General features: G+C 34.9%; 3 protein-coding genes across 5 annotated transcripts in view; 1 reads left to right on the forward strand and 2 right to left on the reverse strand.

Moving 5' to 3' along the window:
* Positions 1-2381: 2381 nt before the first annotated feature.
* On the forward strand, positions 2382-4446 carry LOC127241610 (pentatricopeptide repeat-containing protein At1g34160). Its single transcript, XM_051260752.1, has one exon. The coding sequence runs from the start codon at positions 2490-2492 to the stop codon at positions 4242-4244; it is 1755 nt and encodes a 584-aa protein (XP_051116709.1). The 5' UTR covers positions 2382-2489; the 3' UTR covers positions 4245-4446.
* A 2024-nt stretch (positions 4447-6470) lies between these two features.
* On the reverse strand, positions 6471-7662 carry LOC127241830 (uncharacterized). Of its 2 annotated transcripts, XM_051261052.1 has the most exons (3): positions 7316-7662; positions 6840-7133; positions 6471-6762 (listed from the first exon to the last, which is right to left on the reverse strand). In XM_051261052.1, exons 2-3 carry the CDS (start codon positions 7077-7079, stop codon positions 6472-6474), a joined length of 531 nt encoding a protein of 176 aa, XP_051117009.1. In that variant the 5' UTR covers positions 7080-7133; positions 7316-7662; the 3' UTR covers position 6471. The 2 variants fall into 2 exon arrangements, with proteins under 2 accessions (XP_051117009.1, XP_051117008.1); XM_051261051.1 differs by having other exon boundaries at positions 6840-7662.
* A 1909-nt stretch (positions 7663-9571) lies between these two features.
* LOC127241669 (eIF-2-alpha kinase GCN2) overlaps positions 9572-14891 on the reverse strand; it is a 30251-nt gene continuing 24931 nt past the window's right edge. Inside the window, exons 26-31 of one of the 2 annotated variants that reach the window (XM_051260824.1) lie at positions 14468-14553; positions 14264-14366; positions 14060-14182; positions 12967-13096; positions 10359-10474; positions 9572-10044 (exon numbers count right to left, since the gene is read on the reverse strand). In XM_051260824.1, the coding sequence (XP_051116781.1) occupies positions 12986-13096; positions 14060-14182; positions 14264-14366; positions 14468-14553 (423 nt within the window). In that variant the 3' untranslated portion in view covers positions 9572-10044; positions 10359-10474; positions 12967-12985. Of the gene's footprint in view, positions 10045-10358; positions 10492-12966; positions 13097-14059; positions 14183-14263; positions 14367-14467; positions 14554-14891 lie in introns of both variants that reach the window. The other variant, XM_051260823.1, reaches the window with a different exon arrangement.

A 14891-nucleotide genomic window follows, 5' to 3' on the forward strand; every position in this document is an offset into this window, starting at 1 on the left:
AATTTTAAATTTATCCAAGGCCTCACTTTTTTAATGTAGCAAGTAAACATAGCAAAACCTGGTGGCGTCGTCAATAAATGTCACAACATACTTCTTATTTCCTAACGATGACGCAGAATAAAAATCGCACAGGTCGCTATGAATAACTTCAAGAACTTCCGATTTTCTATTTACACCTTTAAAAGGTTTTCTCGTTATTTTAGTTATCATGCAGGTTTTACATTTATAATTATTCATGTCAAATGAGGGATTAATTCTGATTTTGACATATCTCGCATCCGCTTGTAATGTACATGACCCAAACGAGCATGCCACAAAAAAGAATCATTATTTGATTTGGATACCAAACAAACTGATTTGATATGAATTGGAATATTTATTAAATTCAACCTAAACATTCCATTATAATAATAACCAAATCCTACAAATTATCCATGTTTCGATAGGACATACTTGTCCGATTCAAACACTTGTTTGTATCCAAACTTATTTAATACATGACCCGACACAAGGTTTTTACGCAGCCTAGGAACATATAATACATTACATAATGTGATACTCCTACTAAAACTAAATTCCAGTGTCACTTTTCCACGTCCTACGACTGGATCATAATGATAGTCTCCCATATATAACACCGATCCATCATCAACGGGTTGGAGTTCTTTGAACCAGCACCTATCTTTACATACGTGTGTAGTGGCACCAGAATCTATCCACCATGCATAAGCGTCATCCTGCACATAATGCGCATTACAAATCAAATTTACTGAACCAGCAACTTTTGTATTTTCAAATTCAAGCAAATTTGTACCTTGGTTTTGGGATTGGTCTTTCGACCCTTTTCCCGTTCCGCTAGTGCTAGCGCTCCTTTTTCCTTTTCCAACACTACAATCGCGCTTGAAATGGCCTGGTTTTCCACAAATCCAATAACCTTGTTTAGGCTTCTTGTTGGAGCCTTTGTTGAAAGCATCATGCTTGTGTTTTTTTTCATCGTTCAACTTTAAGGCTTTGTTTTTCTTCTTATCTTCCACCATATTAATTGTGGATCTAGAATACTCATTTTCCTTCCCGTCTTCTTGCGCACGCAATGACTCCTCGATGCGCAAATGACTCCCGAGTTCCACCATTGTCAACTCCTCCTTTTTATGTTTAAGCAAATGCTTAAATTCTTTCCACGCTGGAGGGAGTTTATCAATGACACTTGATACAACGATGGCTTCATCCATCTTTAAATCGTGTTGGTTGAATTGACCCAAAATCTGGACCAGTTCATTATATTGCTCCATCACCGGACGTGTATCAGCCATTTTATAATTATTGAAATTGCTTACCAGAAATTTCTTGCTTGAGGCATCTTCTGCCATATACTTGGTTTCGAGCGCCTCCCAAAGTTCCATTGAGGATTGGACATTTTGGTAAATATCAAACAGATGATCAGCCATAGCATTGAGGATATGGCCACGGCAGATGTAATCGTCGTTCTCCCATTTCAATCTTGCCCGAGTGCGCTCCAGCGGTTCATCATCAGGATCCTCAGGCAGTTCTGGACATGGCGAGCTCAGCACATACACAACCTTGAGAGAGGTTAAGAAAAAATGCATCTTCTTCTGCCAGAGTCTAAAATCAACTCCTTCGAATTTGCACAGCTTTCCAAATTTGGTCGCCATATCGTTGATCGTTTCTCCAGCCATTGTGCACATAAAATAAATTATACGAATGTTATATCAACTATATGAATAGCAGGGTAAGACAATGACTTGATAGAACTTCCAATTGCGAAACGTTGTCCGTATACTTTATTTCGACCCTTTCACGCCTTAGGTATTACGAAATAAGTACGAGAATAAGAAGAAGTTTTCACTCAATTGTTGTAGGCATTAACAATGAGTATTAATATCTAGAAGAAAAGAATGATCACTTTCTTATACACGAGAAGAAAGAAACGGTAAATGGCAAGCGTTGCGTAGGTACATAATCTGGGAGTTTTCAAGAGTTTTAAATTTAAATTAAATAATCAACTTTCCCAGTTTATTCAAATTCAAATATTAATAAATTGAATTTGATAAACTCAATTAAAATAATAATTTTAAAATTGGAATAAATCCAGCAATTTATTATGTAGTCTATTTTTTCAGTTCTTGACGCAACCCGTGCCGGACGGTCTTAACCTTGACATCTCTTGGCCTAAAAATAATTCTCGATTATACCAAAATAACCAACATTTTCAAACACCCTAGTTCAAAAATATATGTGAGCAGCGATTTGTGCGCCATAGTGCTTTTTTTTTTTTTCAATTTCCTTTCAAAATTTCCCTTTTGCATGTGCTCTAATGTAGATGACGATATCAAACCGTTTTGCTAATGCTATATATAATTCAGTATTTTGGCCAATTCGATACTGCTGTGGTGGCAGTGCAGTGGCAGTGCCTTCCCTCCCTTCATCTTCAAGAACAGCCTAGCTTCTATTATACGCATGTCCTCGTTCCCATGGGATATGTGGAATCAATTCTACGTAAGTACACCTCATTTGGGCTTGAGCACCTACACCAGATCCACTCCCACCTCCTCGTCACCGGCCTTTTCCAATTCCACCATTCCCGCTCCAAGTTTCTCGATTTCTGCGCTACATCCTCCGCCGCCGCCGCCGCCGGTCTCGCCTATGCTATCGCCGTCTTCCGCTTCCTCCAGTCACCTCGCACCAATGACTGGAACGCTATCATCCGAGGCCACGCCAAGAGCGATCATCCAATTAATGCTTTTCATTGGTACCTCGCCATGTCGCGTGCCCCTTGCAAGCCCGACGCTCTCACTTGCTCCTTCTTCCTCCAGGCTTGTGCTCGAGCATTGGCTCGAATCGAATCGCTTCAAATGCACGCGGAGGTGCTGAAGTCTGGATGCGGTGCCGATGTTTTGCTCCAAACCACGTTGCTGGATGTGTACGCCAAGTGTGGGGATTTAGACTATGCCTGCCAAGTGTTCGACGAAATGTCTGTGAGGGACATTGCTAGTTGGAATGCTTTGATCGCTGGTTTGGCGCAGGGGAATCGACCGTACGAAGCTTTGAAGTTGTTCAATCGAATGACGGAAGGGCGTGGCTCTGAATTCATGCCGAATGAGGTTACGGTCCTCGGCGCTCTCTCGGCTTGCTCGCAGCTCGGCGCTATCAAGGAGGGCGAGAAGGTGTATGATTACATCCGGAAAAGAAAATTAGACAAGAATGTGATCGTCTGCAATGCCGTCATTGATATGTACTCGAAATGTGGGTTGGTGAAGAAGGCGTTCGGCGTATTCGAGGCCATGAGATGTTTGAGGAGTTTAGTCACATGGAACACTATGATCATGGGTTTCGCCATGGACGGAGACGGACACAAAGCATTGCAACTTTTTAACCGCATGGTCGAAAATCGGCATCGACTAGCGCCGGATGGCGTCACTTACTTAGCTGCATTGTGTGCGTGTAACCACGGAGGTATGGTGGATGAAGGGACGAGGCTTTTTGAATTGATGGGGCGACACGGAGTGAGGAAGAACATGAAACACTACGGCTGTATGGTCGACCTATTGGGAAGGGCCGGGAGATTAGGCGAGGCATATGATATTATCCATTCGATGCCCATTTTTCCGGATGCTGTCCTCTGGCAAACTTTGTTAGGTGCATCTACGATACACGGGAACTTAGAAATGGCCGAGAATGCATCAAGAAAGCTTGTGGAGATCGGGTCGACTGCTTGTGGCGATTTTGTACTATTATCGAACGTCTACGCTGCGCATGAGAGGTGGAGCGATGTAAGGAGGGTGAGAGATGCGATGAAGACGAGGGATGTCAAGAAAGTGCCCGGATTTAGCTACATTGAGATGAATGGCGCGATAGTCCAGTTTTACAATGGCGACAAAAGCCATCCTAAATGGAAAGATATTCACGCGAAACTAGAGGAGATTAGGTTCAAAATCCGGGAGTTAGGATACGAGCCAGGCACGAACTATGTTTTGCATGACATAGGAGAAGAAGAGAAGGATAACGCGTTGTCGTATCACAGCGAGAAACTAGCCGTGGCATTTGGTTTGATCGGTATGGATGATGCGAGTACGATAAACATCAACAAAAATCTTCGGATATGCGGGGATTGTCACGTGGTCATTAAGCTTGTTTCTAAGTTATATGATCGAGAAATTGTCGTTAGGGATCGTACTCGGTTCCATCGATTCAAGGACGGGGTTTGTTCTTGTAGGGATTATTGGTGAGAAGGCAACTCCAATTCGGTTTCTCATTCAGCTGAAGCGAAAGTTATGAGTTAAAGCTTTCCACGCCTGTAGGTTGTGTTGGCACGTATAGTTAGTTTAGCGTGTCTTTCTTGATTGATAAAGTGAAGGTTACCTGTAATTGTATATTGAAATACTAAAATATAATCGGTCTGTTCATTCATCATATTTCAATGGAACAATTCTCGATAAATATTATTAAAAAAATACAAATATACATAATATATATATCATACACTCATAAAAAATAAACTATTCAACACAAAATATTATTTTTTTTATATTACTAACACAATTCTTCGTATCACTCACAACAAAAATCAAGTCATTTCAGACAGATGAATGAATGAACGACTGACTATATAAGAAAATGCACAATAAGTTTCAATTAAAACTACTTCATCATTTTTTAAAACACACACACACACACATATATATATATATATATATATGGTGCATTTACTAAGAGATATTAGATTATTTAATCTTATCTAATTTTATATTTATTATGATGTATTGGGACCTTATATAATTACAGATCATATGCATAATATTTTTCCGGGATTATTAATAAAATCTAACCTCATATTTAATAAAATATTTAAAATACCATTCCTTTTAGAAACTTATAAGTGTTATATATAACTATAATAAATTTTTTTTTAATATATTTTGATTTCATTTAAATTATTTATTAATTTTTAAAATTTTTTATCAATAAAATATAAGAATGATATAAATAATGTTGCTAAAATTTAATTTATAACTTTGAAGATAAAATTAAATATATTTAATAAATAATATAAAATGTATCAAATTATATACTCCTTCCGTCCTAATAAAAAATTGTTCACGTTATTGTTATTATAAATACGATAATTTTTTAAATATATAATTAATAAATAATAATAAAATGTATTAAGAGAGTCAAAGAATAGGCCCCTTGGAACTATATCAAAATTCAAATGACAAGGAATATTCGTATATAATATAATGAATTGAGCTCTATAATCCTCGAGTGGATCCTATAGACATACTGTTTCTTCGCGAATTTATCTTGAATTGCAATCCTTTGGTTCAACTTTATCCGAGTTTTGCCAAGGAAACAACCCCATTGTCACCTTTAATTGGTCAAGACTTTATAGATCATACATCTTTCTTGGTATATCCGGATAATAGGTAAGAGCATAAACTATTCTGCAACTACAAAGTTAGTTATTAAGGGGTGTTTGAGCTTTTAGTTTATTTAACAGTTTTTTAGCTATTTGATCAGTAAAAAAACTAATTTAGGTGTTTGTTAAATTAGCTTTTTGAAATAGCTTATTGGTTTCAAAAAGCTAATTTCTCAAAAATTATATAACTCAACGAAAGAGTTTTTTCAATTTAATTTTCTTTATTCTTTATTTGCCTTAAAATGTTAGTATTATTTATTTCACATACATATATATATATATTTTCTACTGCAGTTGATGATGTCGTTTTCAACCAACAATAAAAAGTAAAATCCAAAATAAATTCAAATTTGACTGCAATAATATCTGGAATCGAAGATTCCTAAATATCGTACGAAATGTAAGAAAAAATAAAAGCAAATTGATACTGAAAAGAAAATAAAGATGATCCTCAAAACGAATTTTTACTGAAATTGATGTTGATTGAAGATGTCTTCTGCTGAATCTGAACTGCTTGTTATATGTTCTCTAAATCAGTTATCGGATCGTGTGCGTAATCGGTTGTAACTGACGGAACCCCCCCCCCCCCAAGCTGAAGTTCAACTTCAGCCTTAAAAATTTTAAATTTGTCCAAGGCCTCACCTTTTGAATGCAACAAGTAAACATAACAGAACTTGTGGCGTTATCAATAAATGTCATGACATACTTCTTATCCCTAACGTGGGCGCATAATGACAATTGCACAAGTCGCTGTGAATAAGTTCAAGAACTTCCGATTTTCTAGTTACATCTTTAAAAGCTTTCCTTGTTATTTTAGTTACTATGCAGGTTTTGCATTTATAATTGTTCATGTCAAATGCAGGGATTAATTCTAATTTTGACATATCTTGTATTTTTTTGTAATGTGCATGATCCAAACGAGTATGCCACAAAGAAAAGTCATTGTTTGATTCGGATACCAAACAAATACATTTGATAGGAACTGAAAATATTATTAAAATTCAGCCTAAACATTCCATTATAATAATAACCAAATTCTACAAATAATCCATGTTTCGATAGGACATATTTGTCCAATTCAAACACTTGTTTGTATCCAAACTTATTTCATACAGGACCGACACAAAGTTCTTACGCAACCTAGGAACATATAATACATTACATATGGTGATACTCCTATTAGAACTAAATTCCACTGGATCATAATAATAGTCTACCATATATAGCACCAATCCATCATCCACCGGTTGGAGTTCTTTGAACCAGCACCTATCTTTACATACGTGTCTAGTGGCACCAGAATTTATCCACCACGTATAAGCGTCATCCTGCACATAATGCGCATTAGAAGTCAAAGTTACTGAACCAACAAGTATTGTATTTTCAGATTCAAGAAAATTTGTACCTTGGTTTTGAGATTGGTCTTTCGACCCTTTTCCCGTTCTACTAGCACTAGCGCTCCTCTTTCCTTTTCCAACACGACAATCGCACTTGAAATGGCCTGATTCTCCACAAATCCAGCAACCTTGTTTAGGCTTCTTGTTGGAGCCTTTGTTGAAAGCATCATGCTTGCGTTTCTTTCATCATTCAACTTTAAGGCTTTGTTTTTCTTAATACTCATTTTCCTTTCCGTCTTCTTGCGCATGCAACGACTCTTCGATGCGCAAATGACTCCCAAGTTCCACCATCGTCAAGTCCTCTTTTTTATATTTGAGCATTTTTTTACGCGTGAGGGAGTTTATCAATTACACTCGACACGGCGATGGCTTTATCCATCTTTAAATCGTGTTGGTTGAATTGGCCCAAAATCCGGACCAATTCAATATATTGCTCCATCACAGGACGCGTATCAACCATTTTATAATTATTGAAATTGCTTACCAGAAATTTTTTGCAGGAGGCATCTTCTGCCATATACTTGGTTTTGAGCGTCTCCCAAAGTTCCTTTGAGGACTAGACATTTTGGTAGATATCGAACAGATGATCAACCATAGCTTGAGGATATAGCGACGACAGATGTAATCGTCGTTCTCTCATTTCAGTCTTGCCCGGGTGCGCTCGAGCGGTTCATCATTAGGATTCTCAAGCACTTCTGGACATAGCGTGTTCAACACATACATAACCTTGAGGGAGGTCAAGAGAAAATGCATCTTCTTCTGCTAGCGCCTAAAATCAACTCATTCGAATTTCCACAGCCTTCCGAATTTGGTCACCATATCGTTGATCGTTTCTCCAACCATTGTGCACATAAATTAAAGTATACAAATATTATATCAACTATATGAATAGTATGGTAAGACAATGACTCGATAAAATTTCAAATCGCGATACGCTGTCCGTATACTTTATTTCGACATTTTCACTTCTTAAGTATTACGAAATAAGTACGAGGATAAGAAGAAGTTACACTCAATTGTTATAGGCGTTAACAATGAGTATTAATGTCTGAAAGAAAAGAATGATCACTTTCTTATAAACGAGAAGAAAGAAACTGTAAAGGTCAAGCGTTGAGAATGTACATAATCTGGAGTTTTCAAGAGTTTCGAATTTAAATTAAATAACTAACTCTCCAGTTTATTCAAATTCAAATATTAATAATTTAAATTTGATAAAGTCAATTAAAATAATAATTTGAATGAAAATCACAACTATTTTCCCAGTTCTTGATATTAGAAAAGCTTAACTTTGACATCTTTCAACCTAAGAATAATTCCATTTTATACCAAAATAACAAGCAAATAGTGTCATAATTGCACTATTTCGACTTTCCAAAATATAACTGCCCTGAATTATTGAGTATCGCCATCGGCGGCTCGGCACCTTGGGCCCTCGCTATGCCATAATTGATTTGTTTTCTAAAGATCCATTTGTCTTCCCTCAATTTTCTTTCTTCTTTCTTCTTCTTCTTCTTCTTCTTTTTTTTTTTTTTTTTTTTTTTTTTTTTTTTTTTTTAATATAGATAGTTAATGGAATCTATAAATTTCTACTCTCACAATCTCAAATATTTTCTATTTAGGATGTTTTTAGTACTTATTTTTTCTACTTTATATATTCAAATATGATTTATAAAATCATTACAAAAAGAAAAAGTAAAGTCTTAATAAATCACAATAAAACCATTAGCTATATGTTATTGTCTACATGCTACAGCACATACTCTATATATATATATATATATTCTTATTATTTTGACAATAATCATATTTAAGAAATATGCAGATTGAATAAATTCTTATCTTACTAAGAAAAATGATATTTCATATTCTAACTCATTAATTGTTGTTGATGTATTTACTTAATATGTAAATTAACGTATAAAAAATGAAACAATTTCATCCTATCATAAATGGCAAACTCACTTTGAGACAAAATTTATTACACATATATTGCTCTATATCCAAAGTCATTGGCAATTTCATCCCATATATGCATCAATCTTATGTCAATACACTCCACCTCTAAGGGATGGTTATGGTAATTACCCCAATCGATATATGTAAATGATGCAGACAATATATACTTTTATTTAACATAATCGTTCTATTCTTCCAATGCTATTTCTCACTTGATTATTCTCAAAAATAATAATAACACAATATTACTAAAGTCAAAAAGTTAAAAAAAAATTAATTATTCAAAATACTAAAAAAACTTTAAATACTCGTTACAAAAAGTAAAAAATTAAATATTCTATTTAAAATAATATATTTTATAACGGAATCAATATAACATTTTAAATAAAAATAAACTTACATTTTTAAATAAGTGGGATAAATATATTTGTTGTGTTATACAATCTCTCACATAGGAGTCAGACAAAAAAATCGAACCAAACCGTCAAACCATTGAACTGAACCAAATTTTCGGCTAACCGACAAATTTGATTCGAATACAAATATTGTATAGTTTATATTTGTTCAGTTCGATTCAATTTCGATTTTTGATATTTTTTAACCGAATCGAATATATTTATATTATCATATCTTAAAAATTATATTAATAATTATATTCGGTATGATTTCGGTTCAATGGTTTGAAATATTTACAAATATTTTTATTTAATTGAATTTCAATTATATTTTAATATAACTTTTTATTAATTTCAGTTCGATTCGAATTATTTATAAATATTTTCGGTTAACCAAACAAAGGAACCATGCCTAAAATTTATTTTTAACCTTTGGAAGGAACTTCAAGTCAATCACCACCGCATACACTTCTACAATTTATGGAAATTCACACAAACTGAAGTAACATGAGCTATTCTAAATTTTCCAATTTCAAAAGGGCGTATCAAGTCACTTATAATTGTTCCTAACAAAATTTAGGCAAAGGATTCATGAAAATCTGCAGAAGAATTTCTGGCCAGGATATGTGCAATTTCATTACCATACCTGTCACTTGATTTTAGTGAAAGGATCAATCCTTACTCAGGAGGAAGATTCAACGGAATGCCAAAAATTTTGTTTGATCGAGCGTGGTGCAGATGTTGATCCACTGATATAAACCCAAAAAATTAACATCCATCACCCAGGTTGATCGTTGGTCAGTTTATGAGGGAATTGAAGAGCAGACAGAATATAATTGCAACCAATCTTAACTACCTGCAGCTGGGAAAAAAGGTAACAATGGGTTCAGTTTAAGCCAACATCATCTAAGCCCATGAAGGCAGATATTTCATATGATTTAAAGAAAGAAAAAGCAACCCATGCCTTCAGTAAAATGTCCAAAATAAACTAATAATAATAATAATAATAATAATAATAATAAATAAAATAAAAATATAATGGAAAGTAAATTGAATCATTTTATGAAAACTGACTTTTTCTCTTGACTTCTTGACAACATCTCATTTTTCAGAAGAAAAGAAAATAAAAGACTGGAGAGGGGAAAATCAAGAGAAATTAACTAGATTTCGACTAACCTCTTGCCACATAGAATCAAGATGGATCTGAATTATGTTACTTCTTGATACGAGTAATATTTTCAAACATCTCTTCACATCATAGGTGCAGGAACAAAACCTTTTAGCAAGAGCTGCTGCTTTATCCGACTTCCTGTAAACGTTGCTTAATCACTGATTGATTTAATGTATTACATAAGACTACAACATAAACATCACATAGTTCTGCATTGAATTTCAAACCAAAAATATTCAAACTGTGCATTCATACAACTACCTTCACTGTAAAAGACGAATCAATTATAAGACCGTAGATCTAATTATGCTGCATAGCACTGTAATGACATTTCTCTAATTCAATTATGTTTTATCTAAAATAAGCTATCTAAGCTAGGGATTTAAGCGCAAAGTTAGGGCCTTATGGGTCAACACTTTTCATATTGAATTTGATTCTGTTAATCATATGAATTGTCCAAGTTATTCTTCGCACTGTTTGGAAGACTGCGTTCAATTGGTTTCTGCCTTGGTCCCCAAAAGTTTCAATTGTTCCTGTTTGTGTCCGATCTATGGTTTTCCTCCTCTTGTCTGGAGTAAGAATAACTTCAAATATCTTGGTAATATTTGTCCCATCGGAAGAAATTATACGTCCCAAGTACTCCACAGCTAGGCTGCCGAATGTACATTTCTTACAATTGGCCAAATATCGATGGGACAAATATTACAAAAGAATACCAAGACATATTTATGCAAATAAGGCCAGAAGAGATTGTCATCGTTGCTTGGAAGGTGACAGGAGCATTGGTCAATCCGAAAGGCATTACTAAAAATTCAAGTGCTCGCTATAAAGTCCAAAATGCTGTTTTATGAATGTCATCTAAAGCCACTAAGATTTGGTGATAAGTGATAACCCAAGCGAAGATTGATTTTAGAAAATATTATAGTGCGGAAAGCTCATCTAATTTCTGTTGAACCACAAGGATAAGATATTTCAGCCAAGGTGGATTTGTTGTACTCCCAGTAACCTGCACAAAATCTTCTACTCCTATTTATTTATTTTTTTATTCTTAACCGATAAAACAAGACTCAAGAATAGGGATAGCAACGGAGTAGGTTCGGAACACGGGGTTTGCAGGCCCCAAAAAAGCTGCCCCACCTGAAAATTGTAGATTCTAGAACCTGCCCGGCCCCGACTCAGCCCCGCCCTGTCTTGAACTTGCCCGGTTTGGGGCCAATCCATAAAACTCATTTTATTTTGTAAAACATATTTATATATTGATTTTTATATTTATAGGTTACAAATAAAATATAATTAAAATTAAGACATTAAATATTAAGTGTTAAAATTTAAAAATATCTACTAATAGAAACTATAATATATTTTCAATCGGAGTGACATGGATATAGCAATAAGGAATGGAATAATAGTGAGTTGAAAAAATTAGTAAATTGAAAGATATATCGCAATTAAAAATTGTAAAAAATTCAAAATCAAAAAATAATAAATATGATAAAAGTATAAAATTATAAATTTAAATAATATAAAGTGATTATATAAATATATAATATTAATTATTAATTTAAGTAAATTTAGGACAAGTTTTTGATTAAACCCGTCACCCCAGCCCCAACCGGGTTTAAAATTTCAAAACCCATAACCTATCCCGCTATAAAATTTTGAACCAAACTCGCTCCATTAACACTGGGATTGGGGCAGGTCCAGGGCGAGATCCGCCCCAATTGCCATCCCTACTCAAGAAGTTGCTAGTGCTGAGGCAGATAATCCCAGTGACAAGCATGCCATGTACTAAATGTTCAATCTCATCTTTGTAAATTAGTCCATACTGATAGGGACATACTAAAATTGGGCCTACACGGGGTTTCTATGATATTCAATGGTCGTTGTGGTGAGTAGGTGGTAGCTCTGTAGGTTCACCAAACATGTCACAAAATTTCTCTAGTACTAACGTAACTCTGGTGAGTCTAGTCACATTGCAGGCGCCTTTTCAGGGTTGTTAGGGAGGTTCTTGGCATCCGAACATAATAGCACGGCACTAAATTCCACCTCTTATATATCCAATAGATCCTGAACAGTTTCCGTTCCCAGTACAGCCCTGGATTGCAGCGCTAAATCACCTGCTACATGGCCAAGTATTATTGCAATTCTAAAGTTGTCTCGTCTATGCTTTTGGGAAGCAGCTAGAATAAGATTTCAGCCTGATTCAGGAGCTCTCTTTTGAATGTTAGGGTTGTTGGAAAGAAGTGAAGAGTGGTAGACATTGTCGTGGAGGGGAAGGGAACCTTAAGAGTGCTTCCCGGGGGGTTGAGGGGTGAGTTGGAAGACCAGTTATCGAAGGGTTGAGAAGGCAGGGAGGAATGGAACTTATTGAGGAGAAGACACTTTTTCTAGGAGGAACGAAATATAAGGATTAAATTGGAAAGGTGCATTACCTTTTAATTTAGATGTCAATTTCCTGGACTTCAATTGAATCCCTGCCTATGTCTACTTATCTTAAAGCTATAAAATCTTCCTTTATACAAATTAATAAAACAGTAATATAAGATTATATAGTGATGATAGCAATATGAAACTTTTGAAAAGCAAGCGAAAAACAATTGAATGCATACATACCCAGTAATTTCAAAGTTGCTCAATTCCAGATTGATGGATTTCTGAATTGACTAGCCATTGCCTCTGATAAGAATTTCACAAGATTTTCTCTCTCAACTTCTTTTTCTTTCTTGAGCTCTAGATGTCGAACCTACCAACACATTGCCAAGTAAAATAATATTGAATATTATTAAATAACAAATAGAGTTTGCTTCTAGCTCCGAAGCAGTTCGTATGAAGAAAATTGGAAGTATGCTAAAATATCTTCATCATCCGTATTAATACTTCAAAAAAATAATAACAATTACTCCTGGCCAAAATAGTGTTTTTAAATTTCCTTATCCTCAAAATCTAAACACAGCAGCTGGGGGAGCATTCAAAATCGATCAACAAAAGTATTGAGACGCTATTAAATGGCACATGTTTGTCTATGTTCCACATGATAAATGACTGTGGACACCCTTAAATTCCCTTGAACGACATCAACTATTTTTTCTTTTAATAATGAAATCAAATCACACATATTTCTTCAAATGCTAAACTCACTAGAGATCGTTCATTGTGACCAGATAAAATTTCTTAATTGTGGCGATAGATAATTGTAGCTTCATAGCTTGATTTTAGAGTCTTTACATCCCAGTATATATATGTCCATTGTATCTCTCATTGAAGCAATCATAAATCTTATTCCAAAACATCACTTTTTTCTCCATTTTTTTTCCCCAGCTGCAAAGTCATCCATGAATTTGATGAATAGTAATACCATATAGTACAGTTCAGAAAAGTAAATTTTCATATACTAATTAAAACAAAGGCCCTGCTGTGTGCTATCCAGATGACTGAATTGGCACACATGTTTCAATGAATGTCTTTCATCTTAAATTTGGAAACACTATCGTGTATATGCTTAAACAACAATATGGTGAAATTAGTTCTCTGTGAAGTAAAAAAATTGGCAAGTTCAATATCAAAGCATATCTTTCCAATATATATATATATATATATATCTTAAAACATATGCCAATCAACTGATCCACATTATTTACATGATATTCAACTAAAAAAGCCTATAAAAACATTTAAGCAAGAAATGAAAATAGGTTAGGAGTCCAACCTTAACAGATCCTTTTTGAGATACACCTGAGTCAGTGATGACAACTAGGCATTTGATATCATTCTCACTTGCATATTCATACTGTTCAGTAAGGCTTGGATCACACAATGGAACAAATTCTGCCTGTATGACTTGGTTTCAGTACATTTATTCATTTGCATTGTTCATATAACAAGTAATTTTGACAAAAGAGTAAACATTAACCTTAATATTCTCATCCCAGAGTTCAGCCACTAGCTCCATGCGTTCAAGTAACAAGCCTCCACCTCCCCGCGAACATACAAGAATATTTGCGCCAATGTCACTTCTGCTCATGTTATAATATTGTTGCATTTATTAGTGGATGGGTGGGTGATTAGCATTGTTTCCAATGAAAAAGTGCACTTTAGGGTAAGGAGAGAAAACTACCTACTAAATTTACTGTCAACTGAAGTGTGGAGCAAAATAGTCTCTAGAGCAATACTAGTACCAACTGCCCCAGGAGGATTCCATTTCTGACAAGATGAGAGAAATAATCAAGCATTCAGTGACTGCTATGAGAACGTCAAGAACACCACATAAGATGAAAAAATATGTAAAACCCCTCCTAACCACCCACACATGAGAAGAAAGAAACAGCTAGTGCCCCAAAGTTTCATGAAAAAATCTCCTGATGTCTTTTGGTTTTTCAGCAATCAGCACTTCAATGCATAAGACTTTGTTGGTGATATTCCGACAAATAGGATACGCCTAAGCTCAGGATATACTATTTGACAACAATACTAGAAACACATCAACTTTCAATACCTTTTGCAGAAAATGAACTATCGCTAAAGCTATATCCAGGACCAAG

The sequence above is a fragment of the Andrographis paniculata genome, unplaced genomic scaffold, assembly GCF_009805555.1.
Source record: "Andrographis paniculata isolate CXL003 unplaced genomic scaffold, ASM980555v1 Contig83END, whole genome shotgun sequence".
NCBI classification, from domain to species: domain Eukaryota; kingdom Viridiplantae; phylum Streptophyta; class Magnoliopsida; order Lamiales; family Acanthaceae; genus Andrographis; species Andrographis paniculata.

Coding starts and splice junctions, on each gene's coding strand:
- LOC127241610 (XM_051260752.1), top strand. CDS start 2,490: ATGGGATATGTGGAATCAATTCTACGTAAGTACACCTCATTTGGGCTT.
- LOC127241830 (XM_051261052.1), bottom strand. CDS start 7,079: ATGCGCAAGAAGACGGAAAGGAAAATGAGTATTAAGAAAAACAAAGCC. Junction 6,763..6,839: donor AGACCAATCTCAAAACCAAG/GTACAAATTTTC, acceptor CATTATGTGCAG/GATGACGCTTATACGTGGTG.